This window comes from Terrapene carolina, unplaced genomic scaffold, assembly GCF_002925995.2.
Source record: "Terrapene carolina triunguis isolate 2854851 unplaced genomic scaffold, T_m_triunguis-2.0 Scaffold88, whole genome shotgun sequence".
Taxonomy (NCBI): Eukaryota; Metazoa; Chordata; order Testudines; family Emydidae; genus Terrapene; species Terrapene triunguis.
In genome coordinates, this window is record NW_020664439.1 from 46,485,660 (window position 1) to 46,513,188 (window position 27,529).

Below are 27,529 nucleotides of genomic sequence, written 5' to 3' on the forward strand. Positions count from 1 at the left end.
TTGGGTAAAATGACTTTGCATTTATTTGGCTAAACATAAAAACCAAAAACCAACTCCGAACAAGCCAGTAACGCGCGTGCGTACACACACACACACACACACACACACACACACACACACACACACACACAGAGAAACCAATACAGTTAACATTGATTGAGAGGAGACATTCCGAGGCACCCTAGTGAGAGGAGCAATGCACCACACCGGTGTGTGTCAAGTACGACAGCACCCCGTCCTGCTAAGATAACAAAACTCACGTGACTCCCATCTCGGTGCCCTAGAGTGTCACCCAACTTGGGATAGCATTGATGGAAAGCCCCACTTTCCCCCTAGCAATCTGAACCACCGCACCCTTTAGCTCAATTTGTATGCCAGCATAAAACCTTATCCCGCAGCGTTTTCGTAACAAGGTAAGTGATGTTTCAGTGAACGGAAAAACTAAAAGAAAATCTGGAATTTAAAACAAATTCCAAAAACCACATTGTTCCATTTATTTGATTTGGAAAAAATCTACGCATTGATCTCATCCCAAGAAGAAACAAAACAGAACAACTGTTCTGGTCGAGCTTTATGCAAATGGCAGCATTTTAGATGAGTTACAAAACTGTCCAGTTTTACACAGTTGGTTACACTCTTGTGACAGACAACGTATTGCTGAGAACATTCTCCTTCTCTTTCTCTATATGGCTTTCTAGGAGTCAAACAGCAGCCAAGGTGAACACGTGCTCCACGCACCTGACCACGTGCAATGTACAAACGAAGAGTTGAAAAGACAGGTTCTGTCCCCTCGCTGGACAAGCTACACCCCATTCTGTATAGGAAAGGAAGGCAGGGAATCTGAACACCGTTAAAAGTCACAAGAAATAACCCCTACCGGGGGGCGGTCTGCATGCAGGCTTCCTGCACAAGGTCCCCACCCCAGCATGTTCCATATATATTGTTACAAAAAGAGGAGGGAAAGAATATGTTAGAAGCATTAACTGCACTAGCACATGCTTCGAGTTACAGATGGACCCTAATCACACCTTCTACAGTGGGCCAGGTTTTAAATGATTTTGTTAGTAAGTTTTCTGGGGTTAAACTCTTTAACAGACATGTTCCACTTTCCCTCCAGAAGCCTGAATAACTTTCTTCTGAAGCCCCAACTCCCGTGCTGTTGAACGTCACTATCACAGCTTCTTAGAGTCCAATCAATCGCACCAGAAGTGCTGCTCGTGCCCAGCCTTTGCCCGCTACTATCTTCTGCTTCACCTTTTAGCGTCACTCCACTGCCATCCTTCCTGTCCCATGTGGAAAGGCATTTGCAACGGCTTGCCTTCAAAGCCAACCGCCGTATGCATGAGGTCAGAGATCGCTCGAAGCCGCATCTCATACGATTTTGCAGAAATTGACCCATGTGGATCTAGTGGTACCAGGTTCCATTTAATGCGGCAAATTCTCCATGGAGATAGATCTCGTAGTGGGGGAGAAACACAAACTTCTCCCATTTCTCTACGCTGCCGCTTCCTCAGTATTCTAACCAGCCCCGGCCGACACTCATTAGCAGCTGTTCCAATGTGTAGGTGAGGCTCAGTAGAGACGCACGGAATGAAACAGTCAAGTGATTATGATGAGGTAACACCCTGGGAAACCCAGCCTGCCCCTCACCAATCATCAAAGGGAACTTTGCTATGCCGAGGGTACATTACACTGTGCAGATGGATTTCTGGCACTCAGCTACATGCAGCAACAGACAGGAAGTGTGCCAGACGGTGGGCTCCATGCAATGATGCCGTCTCTTTAAAAGCCATGATAAACACACTGATTTGGGATTGGAGCGTCCACTTTAATTTGCAAAGTGCAAGGAGGAAGCAGGGATGGTTAGGTACAAGAAACAGCTTTGATATTCCTAGTTACAGGCAAACAACATGCCCTGGTTGCACAAGTGACCCCACCCCATGCAGTAGCTTCCCTGTGCAGGATTTAGGAGTGATCGGACACCGTAAATACTGTTATCATCCAAAGCTACAGAATACTGTTCACACCCTGTGTTTAACGTGACTGTCGGTGCCCTGTGCTGCCCTGCCTAAAGTATGCGATCAGATGAGGAAATAGACTTAAGTATCTGCCGAAGGAGGGTGTGTCTACAGATATGTGAGCAGGAGAGTTACAGATATCTGCCACCACTCAGAGGCCGAGAAATTAAGAATCGTTTGCATCTCACCATTTTGGTGCCACCTCAGAACAACGCAAGTGCTCCCCCTACAGCTGCTAAAACCTTCCCAGAGCCATGGCCATCCCTGCTGGGAGGAATCACTCACACTGGCATACTGGGAAACTAAAGCTTTCTTTCCCCTTTGCCAGCTCTGGCCTCTTGGGAAATATAGGAGTGGGGGAAGAATCAGTTTGCCCAAGCCTGGTGGAGGACGAGAGTCTATGCCAAGCCCCAAAGGTGGCGTTTCACAAAACAGTTGACAGAACTTTGAGGAAGTAGCAGCCCCTTTTACGTACGGGGTGGGCACGTTCGATAGCTGCGTTTCACTGTGTAGGATGGCTCTGGCATCTGACTTTTAGTCTCCACAGAATCATTGTTTCCCTGGATTGTACGTCGTGGGTTTTAACACCCGCAGCCTTTGCCCACGCGATTCTTAATCTGACCTCGCTGTCTGTTTGCAACATTCAAGGAAGCGCTTTCTAAACAGGAGATGGCAAGGCGAGCTCGGGCACCAAAGCAACGTTGGGAGTTTCACGGCTGTAGATACGGCAGCTCCACCCCCTGGATGCTGGCTTCCAGGATAGAGTGCGTTCCAACAAGACCCGCAACCTGCCTGCCCAAAGGACTTCCCTTGGGCACGCGCTGTGTAGGGACTCAACGTTTGACGCTGTGCTACAGCTCTTACCAAGGGGCACTTAAAGCGCAATATAAACGTTACATAGTTAATAGCAAAGCGTCACTGGACCACAATTTCAAATGAACAGGGGTTATCGGTTAAAATTAAAAACAGTGGCAGTTTCCTTTTATGCTATTTCTGCACCCTCAAGAAACAGCTAACGGACAGAGGTACCTGCATTTAATGCACAAATGATTTGACACCTATGTGAGAACATACCCCAGCATCTATCCACCTGCACATCAAAAACGGACAGAGAATTGGCCACCGACATTCTGAACAGCTCTCTTAGCAGGGTCTTTACCTCCCCGATAGGAGAGAGGTCACAGCTCTCCATCCCTTAGCGCACAATAATGTAAACCAATACGGACCCGTGCAAAGCAGAGCACCCAGCGTGGACGTTTGGACAGACAGTAATATGTGCAGCACACCAGAGACTGGGGGGAGGTGCGAAGGCAGGAAGAGGACCTTTCTGAAGGAGCAGGCATATTTGTTATTGCCTAGCTGAGCGTACGTGCACACAAACACACAACGCACGTCTGGAAAGAAGAGGTCATACTCTTCCCTCAAACAGCAGCTGATGGGCAAAATGAGGTTCTTAGCCTGAGATTTAGCGATGCTCCTAGATGCCCACATGGCAGATAGAACATTCTAAGATGGCCTTTTCCTTGCCGAGTCAGGTATAGAGTTGTATCCGCTGTGCAGGTTTACCAGACTTTACAGAACGGCGCGTGACCCATTCTACGCTGGTGTGGCTTCTCAGACGGCGGATTTCCCACACAGGAGACACAAGGCAGCTTTCCACTACGAAACGTTGGGAACCTCAGCTAAAAGAAGCAAGGTCAAGACACAGAGAGCTGGGTAGATTCTTATTGGTTCCAGTACAGTACGGATGTCTCTTTAGAATTAAAAAATAGCTCCTCTACACTACCGCTTCCTGCACTGTCTCAACTTCGCCCCATCTGAGGACCCGGCATGTCCATCATTCAAGAGGTTCAGCAGCGATGGAGAATCCTGCCTTGGGGCAATAAAAGGCTGCAGTGGGTCAAAGCAGCAGACAGACAAACGGGTCTGATTAACAGTTCTCCCCATGCCCACCTGTCTGGCGGAGGTTTCACAGGGCAAAGGCTTCAGTGCCACTCTCTTTAAAATATTTTTAAAAAAAAAAATAATAAAACCCTCTTTTCCTCTTGGAAACCATTGGAACGTAAACAATAAAAAGGGGCTGGGGCTAGGGAGAACGTTAGACGGTGCTTCCCAGACAGTAGCCCTTGCGCAGAGCAGATGGTGCCTCTTGGAGGGTCGTCAGCAGCCACGTTACCATTGCTCTCGCGTTCAAAGTTCCCCGTGGGTTAGGAGCTGGAATTCGGCAATCAGCGACGCAGTGTCCGCGGCCAGCGACTAGTCCTCCTCATCCTCGCTGATGTCATAGGCGACGGCGGATTGGTTCCTGGAGAGGTTGGCCGGCGAGGAAGGAGGGGTCTTGGTGGAGAAGGGCCAGCGGAAGGAGGGAGAGGGGGAGCGCTCATGCGTCGGGCTGCTGCTGGGGCTCTGTTTGGGGCTGATAGCCTGCAACATCCGGCCTTTGCCCTCCTTCAGCATGTGTTTCTAGCGAGGGGAGGGAAACAGGAGGGAGATTAACCATGTGGCCGGTGGCACGTTCGAAGGTGATGGGAATGGGTGCTGGAGCCCAGCACTCGCGGCATTTATGGCTGCGCTGGCCAATCACCATCCCATGCTGCGAGACGAACCCTATGGAAAAACCTCCACTTGCATGGGCACCAACGGAGCTGTAGTTGGACAGGCTCAGTGCCAGGTCAGGTCAAGCACCTTCAGCACACAACCGTAGGGGGCTGGGTAACAGAACAGGGAGCAATTTCACCACTAGGCGCTAAGTTCAGATCCATGGCTGAAAGTTACCACCCTCCCACGGCTACTTGGTGACGTGTGTAAAACAAGTTGGAGGTGTCAGTCCAACTCTCGGGGAATCGGTGTCACCGTGGCAGCTGGCACTAAGTGGCATCCATGTTGCTCATCTCAGACAGGCCAAGGATAAGTGATCCTTGAAGACTGAGCTACTTTTGCCTCTAGCAGGGCCCCCCTTAGCACATGGCTGATGGAGATGGTCTGGGAGGGAAGCCGGCACTGCACCCAGTGCTGTGGTTAGCTAGAGGACTTCCCTCTGCAGGGCTATCACAACAGATCTCCCAGAAGCATTAAAGTTTCCCAGGACGCTTTCTGAAATCCCCCTCCCACCCCGTTTTTATTCCCCATCTCCAGGGTGAACTTGTTACCAGTGCTCCTTCCGGTCCAAACATCTCCAGGAAGTTGCCGATGAATTCCCGGGATTTCTCCTCCCATTTTTGAATGAGGTCAATACTCTTTTCCTCCACTTTCTGGACAAACTCCTTCGATTTCTCCTCCACGTCCTTGACCCTCTTTTTCACCTTGTCCACACGTTCCTGCAGGTGATATTTCTTCTCCTGCAGAAGCAAACAACACAGGGGGAAGGATTAGGACATTGAGCACTTCAAGGGGGAAAATGAGCTGACAAGATCCCATGACAGCGTAAAAAGCAAATACTGGCGCAGTGTGAGAGACTGGTTAGCCCTGCAGATTTATTACTACCGATTTGTATTGCAGCCACTCCCCGAGCCCTGGGTCGGGATCAGGCTCCCGCTGTGCTCGGTGCTGCACACGCACGCAGTAAGAGACAGTCCCTGCCCGGGTGGATTTACAGTCTAACGCATCGAGACTCACGTTTATGAAGCTGACGTTCAGCTCCTTGGCAGTGTATCCCCTCTGCAGGTTCCGTCGGGCATAGACATCATAGTCTCGTACAATCCGGGTGATGATATCGGATGTGGAGATCCCTTCGGTCCTCTGAGTTGGTGCAAACATGCCTGAGAGCAGGGGGATAGAACCCAGGACAGGTGTAGGTCAGATGGAAGTGAGGAGCTGCTACTGACTCTCAATACACAGGCTGGGGTATTTCACAGGCTCTTAAAGATCATACCCTACTACTATAATCTCTCTCTTTCTCTCTTTCCCAATTGGCCTTGTTCTATATTTTGACCCTTGAAAACTGTCCAGTTCTGGTGTCCACAATTCACGAAGAATAGTCAAAAACTGGAGAGGGTTCAGAGAAGAGCCACGAGAAGGATTAAAGGATCGGAAAGTATACCTTATAGTGAGGGACTGAAGGAGCTCAAGCTATGTAATTTATCAAAGAGCAAGTTCAGGGGCGATTTGATCACTCTAAGTACACCTCTATCCCGATATAAAGTGACCTGATAGAACACGAATTCGGATATAACGCGGTAAAGCAGTGCTCCGGGGGGGGGGGGGGGGCGCACTCCGGCGGATCAAAGCAAGTTCGCTATAACACGGTTTCACCTATAACGCGGTACGATTTTTTGGCTCCTGAGGACAGCGTTATATCGAGGTAGAGGTGTACCTACATGGGGAACAGAAATTTGACTGTAGATGGCTCTTCAGTCTAGCAGACACGATCCAATGGCTGGAAGTTGAAGCTAGAGAGGGACAGACTAGAAATAAATTGCATTTTTTTTTATTTATTTTTTTTTTTAAACAGTGAGAGGAATTAACCACTGGAACAGTTCATCAAGGAGTGTGGGGGATTTTCCATCCCTGGAAATTTTTAAATCAAGATGGGATGTTTTTCTAAAAGATCTGCTTTTGTTCAACCACAGTGACTGGACTTGACGTAGGAATTAATTCAGGGGAGTCCTCTGGCCTGTGTACTGCAGGAATCCAGGCTAGACGATCACAGTGGTCCCATCTGGGCTTATCCACGCAAACAGCTCAGCAGTACCACCAGGCCTGAAACCTGCACTCAGAGGCACCTGCGGGGTGAGCTAGTGAAGTCTACAGTGGCGTGAGGGTCAGCCAGCTACAGTGGCTGGACCAAGGCTGCAGAGTGCAAGTCCAGGGTACATTTCCATGGCTTTCTTTTACCTTGTGCAGGTTGACGCCTCGCTCGCTCAAAGGTATCAATTCCATAAAGGATGTAGGGAGACTAAGCCATGTCTCCAACACATATCACTTAATGCGCCCAAAAAAATGTGACCTTCAGCCTTGGAGAACCGAAGACATCTAATAAAAGCGAATAGACTAAAGGGTAACAATCACCCGGAAGAGAGAATGTTTCTAAGAAATGTACTTGGCTGGTTGGTTTGTACTCGGTTCTCTTTGCTATTGTCAGAGATGCGTTTTAATCAGGGAATCTCCGGCACTGAATTTATGATACTGTGCTTAGGATACCAGCCCATCCTCATGGAATGGGCTGAGACAGGACAAAGGTAGAAAGACTGAGAGGATGCTGCCTTTGTCTGAATACAAACAGCACCGGTAGCCATGTTTGCAGCTGGAGGTTTGTCACAGTAGGACAAGAGTCAAGGATAGCGTGATTTTCCCATTGGTCCATGACTTTTCTCTCTTCACGCTACTGTGGCGGCTCCTGTTCCTGTGGGGCTGGGCCCAGGGCCCTGAAGAGGGCATTGCAGCCTGGCGCACCGGTTTGCAGCGCTGCTCCAGTTTGGCCCGTCCAACCCTCTGTCCCAACAGGGTGTTGGCCCCAGTCCCGCAGGACAGGAACTGCAGGGTGAGTGTGGGGTGGGCTCTCTCTCCAACCCACTCCCCCTCCTGGGTCCTCCTCTCCTCACCCAGCCAGGATTAAGGTATCGGTGTTGCTCTGGGTTGTTGGTGCTCCTAGGGCAGGGCAAGGAGGGGGGCACTTTTTTAAATAAAAAAACAGGGAGCAGTCACCCAGGCTTCTTACTAAATTCACCGTGACTGCTCTGTGCTTTGTGACAAAAATGCCAAGACACATTTGCAGTCCTACCCAGGACACCGAGTACGAAGATATTGCAGTAGGAGAGGTTTACATTAATTTAAGCCCAACAGATGTGAAAACTGTACCCCGCGTTTTGCTTTTTTAGTCCGGTGCCATTTTTAACCAAGAGACGAGGCGCACTTGCTATGTTTAGAATGGACACTGAGGGATACAACTGTGGGTCACTTATTTTGCTAGCTATTAGATAACAAGCATGCAGTTGTTATCTAAAGGATAGATCAGGAAAGAGCAGATCCGTCATACCAGGACTAATGAACTAAGAGTGACCATGGTATTAGAGGTGCTGGATTAGCAGCCTTTGAGACCCAGGGCTTCTGTTTATTCCACGTATCACAGGAACAGCCCTGCCAATGTGGTGCAAGCCTAGTGTGGAAGACTCAATCTTTTAGGCACTCCGATCCCATGCAAAGGGAGCAGTAAAAGACCCTGGACAGAAGTGAGATCAGTCTCCCTAGACACTCAATCCTTGCCAAGCTGGACAGTAACTGGCACCAACTATAACACTGTTTTTGCTCTAACCCCTGCCTCAAGACCCACCAGCTAGTGCTAGATGGTAAAGGTTACAGGTCACCACCACGACTTATGCCTCACCTGCTTCTTTTATGTGTTTATAAACATCGTCACTCCCAGCAGAAGAATATGGGATGTCATCATGGGCAACAAAATCGATCTGGCGGTTGAAGAAAAGAGTTAGAATAAATCTTTCCTTGAATCCACAGAAGGTACCTTTTGATGTAATGACCAAGTAATTACTCACTGCTCAGCACCTGGGTACAAGTAATTACTCACTGCTCAGCACCTGGGTACAGGTACAGGGCTAGCAAAGCAATGAGGAACGTCAATGGGGTTTGCTTTCGAAACAAGGTTAACCCTCCACAGCCCAGCCCTCCCGAGCAACCCTAGACAAGCCTGCGAGTGCATGCCAAGGAGGAAGACAACTGGAGTAAGAAGCAAACGGCAGTTTCAAGCTTCAAACAGTGTCATAAACTGAGCGAACTGTTGGGCCTTGAGCAGCAGCCTGGTGCCAGCAGAGGGCAATATCTGATGTCCAGAGGAAGGCGAGAAAGCTCCTTAGTGCATCTGGCCGCAAATTCCTTCCTGACCCCTGCAGCAAATAAGCACGTGTCCTGAGGCAGGAGATTTGATTCGCCTTCTCTCAATCTATACAACCACAAGTGTTACTACTGGCAGTAAAACTACCAGCCCCTTTTTAAAGCCACCCATGGTATTTGCCTCTCCAAACTCCTGCTAGTGGAACTTCACCCACGGGCCTGTTACTGGTTTTGCATTTACCTGCCACTAACTTTGAGTGACGCCTTGTTCTCATGTTAGGGAACAGAAAAAAAGAGGCCTCCCTATGACTGACCCGCCATGGATCTGGCCTCCTCAGATTTTGACAGTACCGGCCATGACAGGCTAGCTCTGCCCAGGCCCCTAACCGCCTTAGAAACACACATGGCCCGTGATACCAACTCACTGCACACTCTAGGACGTGTAACAGAAGAGGGTTGGGTTGCTCTAACACCGGCCGTGCGGGTACGAATGACCAGAGGGAAATACAGCAGTTATTCGGAATCCTGTACTGCAGGTGTGCGGCAGGAGCATGGTAGTTACAAGCGCACACCCAGCACAGTCGCCTGATTGTCTGAAAGCCCCTGGCAGCTCTACTGCTGCGTCTTACCTGGTGCTCTGCCAGGAACTCCGGGGTGAGGGTCCACGGTGCGTTTCTCACCACTTCATCCACGTAGCGACAGTGCTGCACCGCATCGTAACGCTCGCTTTCGTTCATCACCGTGAAGCCTTTGAGGTTATGGGTCAGCTCATCGCTGCAGACTGCGGACACGGGCACAGAGCAAAGGTGAGTTCTGTTAGTCTTCTGAATACCCACCCTGACCCCCTCCACTACCTGACTCCACCGTCTGCCCCGTGCGGCACGAGAGAACTGAGCCAAGACCCTGGCAGATCTTCCAAGCTAAGCGGGCTCAGCAGTTACAACTCAAGCGCCACCAGAGGTGTTGGCGATTCAGGAAGAGAACCCAGCGTTCAACGCCCAGTCTACAGCTCTAACCAGTAAGGCAAGGGTTCGCAAACTTAGAATCATAGAATCTCAGGGTTGGAAGGGACCTCAGGAGGTCATCTAGTCCAACCCCCTGCTTCGCGACTCTCTTCTGACAAGAAAAATTATTACACGACCCCAGGAGGGTGGACCAAAGCCTGAGCCTGCCCAAGCCCCGTTGCTCCAGGCGGGGGAGCCAAAGCTGAAGCCTGTAACCTGAGCCCCACCACCCTGGGCTGAAGCCCTCGGGCTTTGGCCCCAGGAAGTGGGCTCAGGCTTTGGCCCTGGGCCCCAGCAAGTCTAACGGCAGCCCTGGCGACCCCATTTAAATGGCGTCCCGACCCACAGTTTGAGAACCGCTGTAGTAAAGCATAGGTGTGAAAGGCTTGGAGGTGGAGGGGAGAAGAGAGAGCGTTACGGAGGCGAGGAAGCCTCTCAAATCAATTCCATTGATTTCCACACACTGTGAAGAATACAGCATTATTATGCGAAATTGGTCAGTTGACTGGCTGGTAACCCTTCACCCCAGGCCCTTAAAGGCTCTGGAACTCATGCTGCTTGTAGAAAGAAATGATGAATACAGAAGTCAACTTTCCTTCCAAAGCTAACAGTGTTCTTCCTCTTTGGGCATCAGTACTGGGAGCACAGGGCAGCTCTATGGACCGCCACTAGGTGGGGCACAGAATTGCCTCATTTACACAGGGGATGACTCGGGTCCAGAACCCTGACACCTAGCAAAGAAACATCCGAACCAAACAGGTTTCCAAATTTAGAAATGAAGCCAAAACCCATCTGAACAAATCAAACTAGAACAGAATGGGTTCATAGCAAATCATCCAATTAGTCCAATTACCAGGCTGATTAAACCACGTGAAATAAAATCAACAATTCTTTAGTAACTCTATGTAATAATTTGGGAAGGCCCAAAAGTAAACAGGCCAATCTCAATCGATATATTGCTGCTCCAGCCAAACAGCTGATATAGGGAGGGTGAAATCACTCCCAGCTCGAAGCTAATGTTGAGACTACGCACACAGAGGGACAGTTTCTTAGTCTTCAACTGCTCCTGTTCTCCAGACGGATGCTCAGAATGTCCCTTTATATTTTGGCACTCAATGCTCTGAACAGCATTTCTTGACACACAAAATTTAGATCAAAGGTTAGACTAACTTGGTCAGAACAGAAAGTAATTCCCACCTTAAAAAAAAAACACACCAATTCTGGAGTTCCATTTTTATGGACAGGCCCATTTGCACTGTATCCAATTCAATACTGAAGAGGACGAGATTACAACGTGGCTGCCCTTTGAGCTGCAACAAGGGCCAGGCACAGCGTAAGACGCTAAGGGTTGCAGAGTGCAAAGGAAACTATAGGTTGCAATCGTACCTTTGGCAAGGTAAACTATTCCTGTAAGGCTGCCAAAGTCAAGAGACCTCGCCTTACCTCCCACAATGAGATACGTGTTCGGGAAGAGGTTCTTTGCCTGCATCAAGGCCCGGGCATGTCCAGAGTGAAATAAGTCAAATATCCCATCAGCGTAAACCCTGACTGGTCGATCCACTGAACACAAAAACAAACAGACGTTATTCACGGAGAGCCACTCCTGGGGAAAGCATTTGCTGGCTGTGCCTTACCTGGTGGGTTTGAAGACCTAGCGAGCCTGAGGTTGCTTGTGGGAGGAATTTGGTTGTACGTGTTGTTATAGAAACAATTGTCAGAATGTGGAGCTGTAGCCAGAAAAGGTTTGAGAAGGGAAATTGCTGGTTTGTTTCCGTTAGGAGTCAGCGCATGGGGGTGCGCAGACTAAGCATGGAACGACATTCAGAGACGGACTTAAAACCTAAAGTGCCCTGCGTGGTGTTCTCATGGGACTCAGTGCAGCTGCCCTGGGAGAAGGTGCACACAGCGCAAAGGGAAACCTGGGGAAAATGCAAACATCCAACATCGCCATCCTACAGGAATCAAAACGCAACATGTCAAGGTTCTGCTCAGCAATCGACTACCAACAGGTGACTAGCCGAAGATATTTCATGGGTTTGTGTTACGTTCGCCCAGCAGGCTCCTGGAGGAAATCCTGAGATCTTCCCGATTCCCCCCACACTCCATGGTGAACCTCACTACTAGAGCTGCTGTGCTCCGATTCTGGAAGAATGGTCAACGAGAATTCCTGCTCAGTAGGACTCCCCAGAAGGTTCAGCCCCATTCAGATTAACGGCTACTCCATCTCTTAGTAAAGAGCAGCTCGTTTATTTCGATCCTTGAGCTCACACGCGCTTAACTTTCGCCCACTGTTTCACATTCAGCCTAAAGGCTATTCGGGAGCCCATCTACTACTAAAACCACAATAGACTTCTTAACTTCCACTTTTCCAGGCCGACACCGGACTCTCGCTCACAGCTGTGGGATACTTCAGCCATCTGGGAAGTTTGGCCCAGAGAGTCATGTCTATCTAAGCCAGACAGACAAGTCTGAGCCAGAGGGAGGGCACTTGGCAGACAGGAAGGAGACTGCTTCGTGCATAGGAGGCAGCATTTAAGCAGATCTGAAGCTGAGGGTGGGAGAAGCAGATAAAGAAAGCAGCAGGAGGGGAGGACTAGGGGCCAGTGTGGGGGAAGAACACAGACGTACAGTAGTTGGGGACACTTATAGGGTGTTGAAGGTGACACAGAGGCAGTCAATTAAGGCAATAAAATGAGTTTTGCTGGGAAGGGACAGATGTTAGATGATGTAGACGAGCTGTATAGTGAATGCCAAAAGACAGTAACAATTTAGTACTTGCAGAGCCAATTTGATTGATCCTGAATGTGTTACATGGTTCCACAGAGAAACCGAGGAATCAGAGATTTGAGACCTCTAACCCCCATCTGCGGGCCCCCTTGCGTATGTATGTGAGAATGAGCATCTTGAACTTTCTCAAAGCATGGATCACAGACAACACGTTGGAAACCTGCGTGCTAGTGTTTAGGCCAGTCTAGATTTGACTGTGCAAAGCCACGGGGCTTCCAGAAATTCCCTTGGGAGACTGTTCGATAGGCCTTGACAGGTCATGAGATGAGTAAACCTCCTTTAATGACTTTATTGCTATTTACAGAAAGAAGTGCAGTGCTTTCATTACAGCTACGAAGCTGGCACCATGAAGGGCTGGGTACGATCATGTACTTTGAACAGTCAGCATAGGAATGCAGCCTCTAGCAGGGGTTAAGCTCTTTGGTATGATGTGTACATACGGCTCCCAGAACAAAGGCCCCAATCTCAGGCAGTCATGTAATACAAATAATGATAGTCTTAGTCCCCAGGGTGGATACAATGCTCCTAAATAGCTAAGCAGGGCTCCTTCCAACCTGACACAAGGGAGGATGAAACTCTAACTGAGCCAGGAGAAGTCCTAGGACAGCGCACGTGCTTAGGTAACTGCCTTCTCATTTGGCTTTACAGTACTTACAGGGGGTGCCCCGGGTCGCCTCTTCCAACGTTAGTCTGACGTACGGCTTACTGTAGTCCACTTCAATTTCATCTGAAAACGGAGCTGGCTCCCTCAAGCCCTAAATAATCAGAGAGAGAAATAGCTTGCAAACCCCCTGAGGTTCAGCATACTACACAGCCACAGCACAAGCAAACAGGGATGGCAGGGGAATGATAGCAGCCTAGCAATTCAATGGCAGACACGCTGCGCTAGGAGAGCCTTGTACAAAAGGTGCTAATGAGATTTATGGCCGTTAAGCCCCAACACCGTCCTGGGGGGTAATTATCCCTAGCTTAGGGATGGAGAGAACTGAGGGGAGCTGAGGTTAAGTTACACGCGGAATCAAGGGAAAAGCTCAGCAGAGCCCAGGGCACAGATTCCCAGCTGGTGTAAATGGACTTCAGTGAAGCTATGACAGTTCACACCAGCTGAGGATCTGCCCCACGACTCCTTTACTCCCAAATCCTCAGATCTAACCACTGTACCAAACTGCCTCAGCTGGACCGCACCTTGAAACAAATCTCCCCATGCGTAGGCTCTAGTGTTGTAACATACCAGTGGCTACAGGTATCAGAACACTGAAGCTGTTACCACCTAAAGAGAAGCTGCCTACAGTTGGTCTGACTCTCCAGGGAAAGTGTTTACAAGCACCGAGTTGTAAGCCCTAGAAGGTGGGAAACAAGTCATGTTCTGTGGGGAAGCACAGAAATCTGATGGGACATTACAGGAACCCCCCCTTTGAAACAAACCTGCAAAAACAACACGTTGGTAGAGTTCAGAGTGAGAATTAGGAGGCATCAAGTCCAATTATAGCTACTGTGGGGCTGATCTCTTCTGGACCAGAACAAAGCATCTTACCCTCCAATAGGGTGACCAGACAGCAAGTGTGAAAAACCAGGACAGAGGGTGGGGGGGTAATAAGCACCTATATAAGAAAAAACCCCCAAATATCAGGACTGTCCCTATAAAATCGGGACATCTGGTCACCCTACCCTCCAATAAGCAGCCAGTTCAGTTTCAGCTGAATGACCGTGACTGTTAACAGACTAACTGTTCTCTTTTAGCAGGAAATTGTGGCAGGGCAGAAGATTGCCCTTCCCCAAGACAGATGATTAGGACTCAATCTTGCTAATCATTACACTAATGTCTTGACTTAAGCCAAACTACAGCTGCAAGAGCAATTTCCTCCTGCACACTGTGGTGAGCCCTGGCAGACCTTCTGCAAGTATTGCAGCTGTCACTCCCGATCGGAGTTCCATGCTGCGGTGAGCTAATGCCCTTTGAAACCTCCTTTAACGGGTCAGAAGCCTTGTGGCTTCTGGACCTCGAGGGCTGCAGAGGCAGACGTGGCATCTTCGTTCCTAGCTCTAAATTTGTAGCCCGGGGCATGCATCTCCTCACTTCAGGGGTTCTTAATTAAACTCTTACATTTAATGAGGCCAAAATCCATTCCCCCATACAGCTTTCAGATTTCCTACTTAACACGCAATCCCCCTTGGGTTTTTTTTAAATACTTCCATACTTGTCTCTGTTCTTAAAACAAACCCCAGTCTTTCCACCATGTAACAGGGTCAGGGTACCCACCCTGAAATACTGAATACAACAGATGATCAGAGCAGGGCTATTTATTACTGTCTGCTGGGGAACTCTAGCACTGCAATCCTCTAAGTGAGCAATCAGCTCTTCAGTTATAAGCATGTGCCAAGAGAGTGTAAGGTATCTGGGTGCCATTTTTGCCCTGGCAGGAACAGGGAGCCCTGCTATAAACTCCTAGGAATAAAACCTTTCATGAAAGAAAAGAAGTGAACTCATCAAGGGTATGTCTACACTACGAGAGTAGTTCGATTTTAGTTAAATCGAATATGTGCAATCGATATTAGAAAGTCGAACGTGTGTGTCTACACTAAGGACAGTAATTCGACTTTGTCAGTCCACACTACCAGGGAAAGCGTCGACATTGGAAGCAGTGCACTGTGGGCAGCTATCCCACAGTTCCCGCAGTCCCCGCTGCCCAGTGGAATTCTGGGTCGAGCCCCCAATGGCTTCTGGGTAAAAAATTGTGGCGAGGGTGCTTTTGGGTAACTGTCGTCATCCGTCAGTCACTACCGCCCTGCCTCCCTCCCTGAAAGCGCCGGCGGGAAATCAGTTCGCGCACTTTTTGATCAGTGACAGCGCGGACGCCACAGCACTGCGATCATGGATCCCGCTGCGACCATCGCTGCAGTTGTGGCCGTTCTCAACGCCTCGCACCTTATCATACACCTTTCCCAGAGGCAGATGCAGAGAAATCAGGCGAGGAGGCTACGGCAGCGGAGTGAGGGCCTGAAGTCGGAGAGTAGCACAGAGCTGTCAGAAACCACGACACCCAGCGCCGAGGACATCACGTTTGCAATGGGGCATGTGGATTTTGTTGAACGGCGATTCTGGGCCCGGGAAACAAGCACGGACTGGTGGGACCGCATAGTGCTTCAGGTCTGGGATGAATCCCAGTGGCTGCGAAACTTTCGCATGCGGAAGGGGACTTTCCTGGAACTTTGTGAGTTGCTGTCCCCTGCCCTGAAGCGCAAGGACACCCGCATGCGAGCAGCCCTGACTGTCCAGAAGCGAGTGGCCATAGCCCTCTGGAAGCTTGCAACGCCGGACAGCTACCGGTCAGTCGCGAACCACTTTGGCGTGGGCAAATCTACCGTGGGGGTTGTTGTCATGCAAGTAGCCAAGGCAATCGTCAAGGTACTGCTGTCAAAGGTAGTGACCCTGGGAAACGCGCAGGCCATCATAGATGGCTTCGCTGCGATGGGATTCCCAAACTGCGGTGGGGCTATAGATGGGACTCACATCCCTATCCTGGGACCGGGCCACCAGGCCAGCCAGTACATCAATAGAAAGGGGTACTTTTCAATGGTGCTGCAAGCACTGGTGGACCATCGGGGACGGTTTACAAACATCTACGTCGGATGGCCGGGCAAGGTTCATGACGCTCGCGTGTTCAGGAACTCTGGTCTGTTTAGACGGCTGCAGGAAGGTATTTACTTCCCGGACCACAAGATAACTGTTGGGGATGTGGAGATGCCTACAGTGATCCTCGGGGACCCAGCCTACCCGCTAATGCCCTGGCTCATGAAGCCCTATACTGGCGCCCTGGACACAGAAAAAGAACTGTTCAACTACCGGCTGAGCAAGTGCAGAATGGTAGTGGAGTGTGCTTTTGGCCGTCTCAAGGGGAGATGGAGAAGCTTACTCACTCGCTGTGATCTCAGCGAAACCAATATCCCCATCGTTATTGCAGCTTGCTGTGTGCTCCACAATCTGTGTGAGAGCAAGGGGGAGACCTTTATGGCGGGGTGGGAGGTTGAGGCAAATAGCCTGGCTGCTGATTACGCCCAGCCAGACAGCCGGGCGATTAGAAGAGCCCAGCGGGACGCGCTGTGCATCCGGGAGGCTTTGAAAGCCAGTTTCAAGGCTGAGCAGGGTACCCATTGACTTTTAAGTTTGTGGACACAGAAGCTGAACTTGCCCCCGTTTCTTTACCCAGTTGCCGTCGACTATCCTCTCCAATTACATACCCCCTTCACCCCCTTCCCAAAAAATAAAATCTGTTCTGTTTTGTTCATGGACACCGTTGTCTTTATTACTGTTTTCACGGGAATGTTTTAAACCTGGGACGCAGACTGTGGCGGGGAGCGGGTTTAGGGTTGTGATGCAAATGATGCTTCTAAACTCCAGGAATGACAGGCTCCGCGATGGTGGACTGGTTGTTTCAACGGAGCCTGCCAGCCCTCCTGGCCGGGACTGCGTGTATGTGTCGGCTATGTGACTGTCTTGCAGGGGGAGGAGGGTTACAGATCCCCTGCTGCGCGGCTCTGTGATGCAGGGTAAGGACCGCTGCATAAGATCTGTAACTGCCCTCCCCCGCCACCAAGTCACAGAGCAACACCACCGCCCCCACCACACAGAACATGAAAACCACCTCCCAGACTGACCAGGATAACTAGTCACTGCACTGTATATGTGCCCTGCTGCTGCACCTGCCCCCTGCTAAAGGTGACTGTCCTGTCCAATGACCAAGGCCCTTCCCCCCCCCTCCAGACAGACTCCCCTCCAAAAGAAGAGGATGGAAACAGAAATGAACAGAAACGTATTCTTTATTAACAACCGCACATGGAACGGGGGGGTGAAACTTGGACGGGGTCTTGTGTGAGGCGGGTAGGAAAGGACTTTTCAAATTTTGGGGAATGAGAGCCTTCTAGTGGTAGAGCAGTCCGCAGGGGTGGAGTGAAATTTTTCCCGGCCCCTTCCACCCCTCCGTGTTTGGACTTTGGGTGAGGGGGGTATGGGACTTGGTGGCGGGGCAGGGCAGTTACAGAGAGACTGCAGCGGGGCTCTCTCCTCCTGCCTCCGGTCCTGCAGAACATCCACAAGGCGGCGGAGCGTGTCCGTTTGCTCCCTCATTAGTCCAAGCAGCGTTTGAGTAGCCTGCCTGTCCTCCTGTCGCCACCTCTCCTCCCGTTCAATGTTTGCCCGGTGCATTTGGGACAAGTTCTCCCTCCACTGTGTCTGCTGGGCTGCCTGTGCTCGGGAGCATTCCATTAGTTCAGCAAACATGTCTTCCCGTGTCCTCTTCTTCCTCCTCCTAATGTGCGCTAGCCTCTGGGCAGATGTGGCTGTGGGAATTGGAAAAAGGGAGTGAATTCCTGAGACAGAGCAATGTATCTGTGAACAGAGAACATAGTCTTTCTCTGTGAACAAGACCATGCAGAGCACCTATCACACGCGCACTGAGGACAAGGTCGAATTTTCGGCCCTCGCCTACAGTGCCTGCGGTCTTGCTGTGGCGAGCTGAGGAGCAGGGCAGGACACCGGACTTTGTCTAGATGGCAAACATGGTAAGCCGTAGACTTGTGGCCGCTTAAAACTTTAAGAGTGGCACTGGCCTCCTTTCACATAGAAAGCAATGCGAGTCTCTGCTGGCAGCAATCCTGCAAGCATGAACTCTGGCCCTGTCCCAGCCCCTCGCGGCTGTAAACCGCGTGGCTGTAAACCGGCGGTTGCAGTTCTGTAAAGGGACGGGCAAGCAGTCCCAATACTAACTTTCCCCTACCTAATTCACAGCAGGGAGTCATGCCTGACATCACCCTCCTGAAGGTCTCCGAGAGCCAGAAGGAGAAGATGCTCCGGGACAGCCTGCAGAAACCGGGGCCATTTGCTGCACTGCTGTGCAAGGCCATGATCCCGGAGTACCTGCTGGCGTTGTGGCAGGGAAACGTGTCCTACCACGGGGGGCCTAATAAGCTGTCCCTGCCCAGGAACCTGCTGATGAGGCTTGAAAAACACCTGCAGGAGGTGTATGAGGAGTTCTCCCCGGAGGATGTCGCCTCGATCCCCGGTTACATTGACCAGTTCTTGGCTTAGGTGCCCTTGGAGGGACAAATGACTGCAGGGTTTTGGGCACTATAATCATGAAGCGGACATTGTGAGATTTTTTTAAAATGGTTCGGACTATATATTGAGGCGCCCAAAGACGGAGTAATCATGATACACTTTGCACTGATTCCCCTTTTGTTTGACTTTCCTGTTTACATGTTTTTAAGCACTTTACCCACTGTTAATATTTTCAATCTTCCTGTTTTGTTGCAAATAAATGTTTACATGTTTTAAAGCACTTTAGCTACTGTTAATATTTTAAATATGCCAGTTATGTTGTAAATAAATGTTTGGATATTTAAAACACTTACTGCTTGATCCTTCCCCTGAATCTGTGTCTGGGGTAACGGCTGGGGAGGGTTGGTAGGGGATCTCTGTCAGGGTGATGAAGAGCTCCTGGCTGTCGGGCAAATCAGCGTTGTAAGCGCTGTCTACTGCCTCGTCCTCCTCATCTCCTTCCTCCTCTTCCCCGTCCGCTGAGGAACCGGCCGCGGACAATATCCCATCCTCAGAGTCCACGGTCAGGGGTGGGGTAGTGGTGGCGGCCGCACCTAGGATGGAATGCAGTGCCTCGTAGAAACGGGATGTGTGAGGCTGGGATCCGGAGCGTCCGTTTGCCTCTTTGGTCTTCTGGTAGCCTTGTCTCAGCTCCTTGATTTTCACGCGGCACTGCGTTGCATCCCGGCTGTAGCCTCTCTCTGCCATGGCTTTAGAGATCTTCTCATAGATCTTTGCATTCCGTCTTTTGGAGCGCAGCTCGGAAAGCACGGACTCATCTCCCCACACAGCGATGAGATCCAAGACTTCCCGATCCGTCCATGCTGGGGCCCTCTTTCTATTGGATTGCACGGCCATCTCTGCTGGAGAGCTCTGCATCGTTGCCACTGCTGCCACTGCTGCTGAGCTCGCCACGGTGTCCAAACAGAAACTGCGCTTCAAACTGCCCAGACAGGAAAAGGAATTCAAATTTTCCCGGGGTGTGGCTGGTCAGAGCATCCGAGCTCGGACTGCTGTCCAGAGCGTCAACAGAGTGGTGCACTGTGGGATAGCTCCCGGAGCTATTACCGTCGATTTCCATCCACACCTAGCCTAATTCGATATGGCCATTTCGAATTTAGCGCTACTCCTCTCGTTGTGGAGGATTACAGAAATCGATTTAAGGAGGGCTCTATGTCGAACTAAATGGCTTCGTGGTGTGGACGGGTGCAGGGTTAATTCGATATAACGGCGCTAAATTCGACATAAAAGCCTAGTGTAGACCAGGCCCAAGAGTCTGCACCTCTGAAGAGGGCTGGTTATAGGCAGCATGAGGAAGAAGCAGCAGCACAGCTTGCTTTGGGCTATCTGTGGTCAGGGCTCTGAGCGTAGCAAGGGGGTGGGGGCGCACATGTCCCCTCCCCATCGTTAGATGATGTTACAAGGTCTGTTGGTTAAAGCACGGGCATTGAAGTCAAGGAGATCTGGGTTCTACGCCCAGCTCTGACACAGCTGCTTTAGCAAGCCATGTCACCATTCTGTGCCTCAGTTTCCCCATCTGTAAAACGAAGACACTAATTCTTACCCATTCGGGTTTGTAAAGCACTTTGAGATCCTCTAACGGAAGGGAAAAGCGTCGTCCGTAAATTTGGGAAGGTAGAAGCTGAAGCTGAAGCACATTGCAGGTATTTTTACAAGTGACTTTGACCCCACAGTGATGGGGGAACGGACGGCAGCCAGCTCTGACAGAAAGATCAGGAAGGAACAACTCTAGACTGTGCGATACACATGAGCCCCACGGAGGGGGAGGGAGAGAGCTGCCATATAAGGACAAACCTACAGTGTTACAGCAAGGGCAGTACGAAGTCAAGGCAAGCTCTGGAAACAGAGCAGAGATTTTGACAATGGTGATCCCAATAAACCCATCCTTCAGGTCTACTTGGGACGTGGCAGGAGAAAGCAGATCAGGGTCTGGTACTAGCAGTGAGTGAAAACAATGGGCTTTTGGGAGGGAGGGAAAGCAACTGAGTTATAGTTTTAGCAGTGTTAATCATTTAAAAATACACCTCAACCTCGATAGAACGCTGTCCTCGGGAGCCAAAAAAAAATCTTACCGCGTTATCGGTGAAACCGCGTTATATCGAACTTGATTTGATCCGCCGGAGCGCGCAGCCCCGCCCCCTGGAGCACTGCTTTACCACGTTATAGCCGAATTCATGTCATATTGGGTCGCGTTATATCGGGGTAGAAGTGTACAAGAAATCAGCCCGAGAGACAGACTCTTCGAGAGACACCATCAGCTTAACGGAGGCCCCAGTATTTTAGTTTTGTAAAACAAGGCTGTACTGAGCCCAGTACGGACAAGAAATGGTCTCATGGATTGTTTGAAAACTCTCCTGTAGTGCTGGAAACACAAATACAGCTTCCTGCTAAATGCATCAGAACCAGAAAGTGAAACCCATTAAACACACAATGAGACTAACCAGTCTACTATCACCACAGAAGGCAAGCCAGGGTGCATAAAAATAGATTTAAAAAAAAAAAAAATCAGATTTTATTCAGCGTAAATATTTTTTTTAAAAAAAAACCTATTTAAAATTAAATTTGAAATGATAACCTATATTAAAAGCCTAAACTTACTATAGTCTATTAACATCATTTAATTTAAATAAAAATATAATCTTCAAGCAATACGTATTTGCTGTGGAAGTTTTAAAGAAAGTCAAACCAGTGAACTGGTGGCAGTCACTGGCTAAGCACCTGGAACCAGAGTCTGTTGAAGTGCTCAACACGGTTTTGACTGACAGCAGCCTCTTTTGCAGGTTCAGAGAGAATATTTTCTTCATTTCAGTTTATTCAACTACTTCAGTTCAATAACTAGGTTCATGCAAAGTAGAGAAACCAATTGGGAGCAGGAAAGCTTGTTTTCCTTTTCCAATCTGTGAATAAAAATGGAGGTTTGGGCAGATGAGAACTACTAGTTCTAAAATCTTGAAGGACATGGTGACCAGAAAAAAAATCAGCTCACTCAACGCTTCCCTGATTTAGTAAATCAGTTTTAAATGTAAACCATGTGTGGACCCAGCACATTTCAGATTGTTTTATTTAACTAATTAAAACAATTGAAAATACTGGTTTTGTGCATTTTTAACGCAATTCCAATTTCCATCCAAACGCAGCCTGACACAAATCACCACACACAAATCATCAACCTGGTAAATAAGAATGCATCACTCACCATTTTCTAACATGATAAAAATGTAAAAATTAAGAAACTAAATAAGCATGTTAAGCTATATAATTGCTTAAATAAATGTGTATAGATATAGCGTATCCTCGGTTTCCTGCTTGCTGATTTAAATCAATCTGCCTCAAGGCAAGATGTTAATTAACATTATCTTGGTTTTAATAATTTATCCCCCAAACACTTATGCATGCATATGACTTTAAACCCACAAGTAGTTCCATTGATTTCAGTGGCATTATTCATGTGCTTAACCACATGAGTAGTTGTAGGAACATGGCCACAAGTGGGTCTAAGGAACCAGTATCAATTTTGTTTAAAATCTCACCTACATCACTAAAGAAATTAGAACTGTGAAAAGCTGATTTATTTCAAGTCTGTACACATCCACGCCCAGAGTAAACCACCACAATTACCACAAAGAAGCTTACCTCGGCTGGCTTTGGACTCAATTTTTTTTACGTCTGGGTTGTAAGTATGTACATTAACGTGAGCAAAGGAGGATTTCGAACCAGCTTTGCAAGAAGCAAACAGCACTAGCCGGGCTGCACTACTCCGCCTCCTTCCCTGGGCACAGAGGACATTTTACTTTGCCCTAATCAATGTCGCAACATCAGTATCATTCACCTGCTTTCCAAACGTGAAACCTTTCTGATCAAAAGCCCTGCTTACTTACAAACGAGTGACGGGACATTTTTGGAGGGATTCCATCCAGCTCTGTTGCCCCATTGGGTCCTGACCCATCTTTTCTTCTCTTCCGGGAATTCAGCCTGGACGAGCTTGGTGGCTCCATCACAGGAGAGGTGCTTGGCAAGGTCTTTCCAGCAGACTAGAAGAATGAAATAAAGAACAAGAAATAAGAGGTATTTCACTCCAGAAGGGCTAAGAAACCAGCCAACGGGCACTGTGTACAAAAGATCAGCCCAAAGGCACCTGAACAGGAGGTCTAGACAGTTGCATCAGGTGTCAAAACTTCTTGACAAACCGTGTTCGATGGGAACCCTGAATAATTTCTCTCTGCAGAGCAGCTCCTAGTCACAGGAATGACGAGAGGGTAACACTCAACTGGCTGGACAGAAACTCCCTCACACAGGAGTTGCAATATGAGTGATGATATCATTAGCATGAAGCTAGTTATGCTATTTTAGTATCTGAGTGGCAGGCCAAAGATTAAAATATGCCCAGTCCACATGTCTGAAGGGTAACTGTGTACAATTTCCCAGCACTCATTTCAATGATAAACTGGATGCACAAAAAGAACCCCCACACAACAAGACAGCTGATGGGTAAAGCTGGATTTCCTTTTTTGGGCGGCGGGGGGGGGGGAACCTTGCCCATGAACTAAATCATGACTAGGCTATTTGCAGTGAGCTCTCAGCTGTTAACTTCCCATATGCCAGGAATGCAAGGAAGCCCTACATTGCTTGCTGGTGAAGTGGAACTAGGCGTTTACATGAATGGGTAACCCTGGAAAATCTCAGCTCCAACTGCCACAAGATTTAAAAGCAGATGCTGGATTTGCACATTTGTGACTAAAGACTGAGTTGAAGTTTTTCCTTTACTAAATCAGCTATATGCAGATCCCAACATGGTCATTTGCACTTCTGAATCGCCTCTCGTCAGAGAAGACTGGCATGCCTGGGAAATATGGTTCACACACAAGTCTAGAAACCCTAGTAATAAATGCTCTGTGGATTTAGGACTCTGCCCCCCTCACATGCAGTGGGTGTCCTGGAACTCTTTGTAGGGAGTGTCTGGATTGATGGCGAACCTACTGCAGGAAGAGAGCAGGCTACCCCATCACTTGAACGCTACCCCGTCCCTCCGTGAAGCATGTGATTGTATATTCTCAATCGCTGCAGAGTATCACTGCTCAGTGACACCTACTGGACGACTTAACATAAAGTGGTGTTGGATGAAGCTCCATCAGCCAGATCCCACAACAGCTTTTTGAAAGGCAGGCTTTTAAAGGGACAACTATTGGTGGGCACTTTAGGAGCACAGATGACTCTGTTTGGGAAAGTTCCAGAGTAGTGAGTCAAGCAAAGATAAAAGACTACTTAAGACATGGAGACTAGAGCTGTACTTTATAACAGTCCCAATTTAGATTCAACATTGCCTTACGCAAGGTTATGTCAGCAAAAATGGCCAATGTGGTTTTGGGTAGGGCTGACTGAAGGGCGACAATTCTGGTTTGTGGCAACGTAGAGATGTTTTTTCATTCCACGTTGGAACAAAACTATAAACTTTCTCACCGTTTTGGGGAAAGCGTGCGAGTGTGAGTGACAATGCACCAGCCAGGCAGTCAGGCCACTGGTGTGGATGTGGGACACGCAGGTTCATGTCCTGGGTCTGGCTGATTCAGAGTGCTCTGGGATGAAAAGCTCTGCTCTGAATCAGGTTTCTCACATCCCGCGTCAGTGTCCAAACCATCAGACTACAGTGTGACAGTCTTCGTGTCAGTCTCCCTCCTTCCAGAACCAAAAATCTTTTAGACAAAGTCTGCATCGGAAATGTTCTGACCAGCTCTAGTTTTGGGCTGAACGCGTAACAGCATGTAGTTCGACAGAGAGACAAACTCTCCCTCGGGATTGCACCTGGACCACTACGTTCAGCTGTAGGCAGCTCGATATCAGAGAGGGAGTCCAGAGAAGAGAACCTGAGATCTCAGGGGACTGGAGGAATAAAATGATGGCTAACAGGGAACAAAGCCATCTGCAAGTACAGGAGGGAGAGTAAAGCCCAAGCAGGGACAAATCATTTCGAGCAGTGCAAGGGGGCACAGCAAGGAGCAATGGAATCAAATTGAGGGGAAATCTAAGCAGAATGTCAGGGGGGAAATTCATGATACTGAGATTATTAGATTGTGGGACAGTCTCTAGGAAGCCCTGGCACCTGGGCCTGGATGAGGCACTTGGAAGTGTGCTATAAGGATCAGTCCTGTGCCAAGAGGAAGATGGGCCAGATCAGCTAATATCGCTACTCTAGTGTTCATTCCATTTTAACATTCATCTGACAACGCTTAGGAGTGATTTTTGGTGAGCGTCCCATTATTGGAGTGGATATTATTTTATAGCACCCACAAGTGCGGTAGGGTGCTACAGAAGACGTACCAAGGCAGCCCCAGCCTCAAAGAGTTTACAGCCCAAGCCCTGATTCTGCATGCGCTTAACTTGAAGCACGATGGTAGTGCCAGGTCTTAAGAGTTTTCTGGGAAGTGGTTAGGGCACTTCGGGATGCTATAAAAACACAGTTCCCCCCGCCTACAGTCACTGCAAACACAAGCGCTGTGAAACACAGGCGGTGCACATTTCGTAAGGCATTACCAGCGGAGTATGCCCTTCATAGTAGATAGTCACTTCACTGGTTCAGCAACCAGTGCCCAGTTCATGAAAAACAAAGTGACCTGGGTCAGTTTTTCAAATAACTTGAATATTCATTAACCTGACTGGAGAGCCGACGTCATACTTTCTTTTATGGCTTTGGGCAGAACAACCTGACACTGTGCTTAAGCATCCCATTCTCTGTCCTGTCACTTTCTTCATCTCCGTCAACCCCAGCAGCTGATACAATAGTCCCTACTGAGTACAACATTAAAAGTCCACGGAGTTGGCCAGTGCTGCTTTAAGCTGACAAACATCAGGCTTTATCTAACCATAGGCATTATCAACCCACTCAATTTCTGAAAAGAATGTGCTCTCCTTAACATAGCAGCCTGCCTAGGAGTGATCTCAGAGTGACTCAGATTTCCATTCGCTGTATTGAAACCGGTGCGCGTAGGAGCGCACATGCGCTCCTTGCTGTGATACTGCAAGTGTGTTGCTGCCCGATGTAAAGGCTACCACAAGTCAAAGAACTGAAGTTCCTCCAATGGGCAATGCTGTTTTATTGATTTCTGCATATGGAATGAGTGACTGCCTGCGTTCAGGGCTAAACCTATCTATCCCATCTCTCACGTGTGTCAGCGCCTCTTCACCATTCACTCTCCCTTTTGTGTTTCCTCCCACGTACACTCATCCCGGTGCCCACCTGACTCATCTCTTTTGGTGCACATCCTTCTCCTCCCTCCCACTTTGGCTAAGGGAGCTCGGTGGAGAGCAGCACCCCTGGGTGATGGGGTGGGTCAGCAGGGGACATGCCCACCCATCCACACAGCTTAGGGAAAAACCCGCTTTAGGGTGTGCCTATGCTACAATTAAAAACCTGCGGCTGGCCCGTGCCAGCTGACTCAGGCGCGGGCTAAGGGCATGTTTAATTGTGGTGTAAATATCCTGGATTGGGCTGGAGCCTCGGTGCTAGGACCCTGCAAGCTGGGAGGGTCCTAGAGCTCAGGCCGCCTCAGCCCAAATGTCTACACTGTAATTAAACAGCTCCTTAGCCCGAGTCAGCTGGCATGGGACAGCGGCGGGTTTTTAACTGCAGTGCAGACATACCCTAAGGCCATGTCTACTAAGTTTTGTCGACCTACGTGGAAGCGTAGGTATGGCCTCAGACAAGGATTCAAGTATGCACTAGCTGCACCAATGCCAAGCATCAGATCCAACTCTCACTGGAAATCAGAGGGAGCCTTTCCAGTCACTTCCAGAAGAGCTGGACTGGACACGCAAAGAGCAAGCACAATTCCCGTAGACACAAACGTGAATGCAGCTATTTGACAAAGCAAATTTTGCAATATTCCAGGCGTCAGAACTCCACTTGCCTGTGGTGGGTGAGACGTTTCCCCAGTGAGTGAGAGCTTTTAGCAACTAATTTCGGCAGAATTTAAGCTTCCATTGAAAAAAAAAGGTTCTTGCTCTTCTGGCTGCAAAGAAAGCCTTCCAAACGTGAACAAATGATTATTTATATCATCGTAGCGCATAGGAGCCCTTGTCACAGATCAGGACCAGTGGATGCTGTGTAATCTCTGATCCTAAAGACACAAATCTGCAGGGCTGAGAGCAGCATTTTGTTAACTTCACCTCACAGCTAGCCTTAGGCAGCGTTACAGCAGTTTAGACTCCATAATGAAGATCTGCCCCCGCTCAGCAGCCAGGGAAGAAACGCCTTTCATCCAGCAGCTAGAATGGGGTGGGAATGTCAGATGATGAGACACTGGCCAGAGGCTGATGATGTTCCCCTCCTGGGATTCAGAGATGGCAGCACCCACAGAAGTCCTGGCAGCCTCCCTCTCTCCAACAGCTGGGTTTGCAGCAGGGTCCTGCTGGGTCTCTCCTCCCCAATCTTTCATCTGTACCTCTGGCTAGCAGGTTTATGGTGAATCTTCAAGCTCTGCATTAGCGTTGTTAAGAACCGGAAAGATCTTGCACTAAAAGGAGTCACTGTGATGCAGTTACTAATCTTACAGCATTTATTTAGACACGAAGGACTAAAATAACACCATGACCCATCAGTTAATGTTGATTGGATCCAACATCTGTATCACAGCTTAGCACATGCTCTCTCTCGTTATTCTTGGAATGCTTCAATGTTCTACAATTAATTACACTCACGGTGGATAGGGGCTTTCCTTTCAAAGCTTCATTTTAAATTCTTTTCGGATCATATCTGGTATGATCAAAAGGAAAAGCTCTTTTGCAAAGTTTTAATACTGTTCTGTTTTATGAGCAAGTTTTTGGTTTAA

General features: G+C 48.9%; 1 protein-coding gene across 2 annotated transcripts; it reads right to left on the reverse strand.

Moving 5' to 3' along the window:
* PCYT1A (phosphate cytidylyltransferase 1, choline, alpha) lies at window positions 1–22,949 on the reverse strand. Of its 2 annotated transcripts, none has more exons than XM_024202397.2 (9): window positions 22,843–22,949; window positions 22,586–22,738; window positions 13,248–13,347; window positions 11,249–11,365; window positions 9,431–9,582; window positions 8,341–8,419; window positions 5,634–5,776; window positions 5,168–5,356; window positions 1–814 (listed from the first exon to the last, which is right to left on the reverse strand). In XM_024202397.2, exons 1-9 carry the CDS (start codon window positions 22,867–22,869, stop codon window positions 803–805), a joined length of 972 nt encoding a protein of 323 aa, XP_024058165.1. In that variant the 5' UTR covers window positions 22,870–22,949; the 3' UTR covers window positions 1–802. The 2 variants fall into 2 exon arrangements, with proteins under 2 accessions (XP_024058165.1, XP_024058163.1); XM_024202395.2 differs by having other exon boundaries at window positions 1–4,481.
* Between the last annotated feature and the right edge of the window lie 4,580 nt (window positions 22,950–27,529).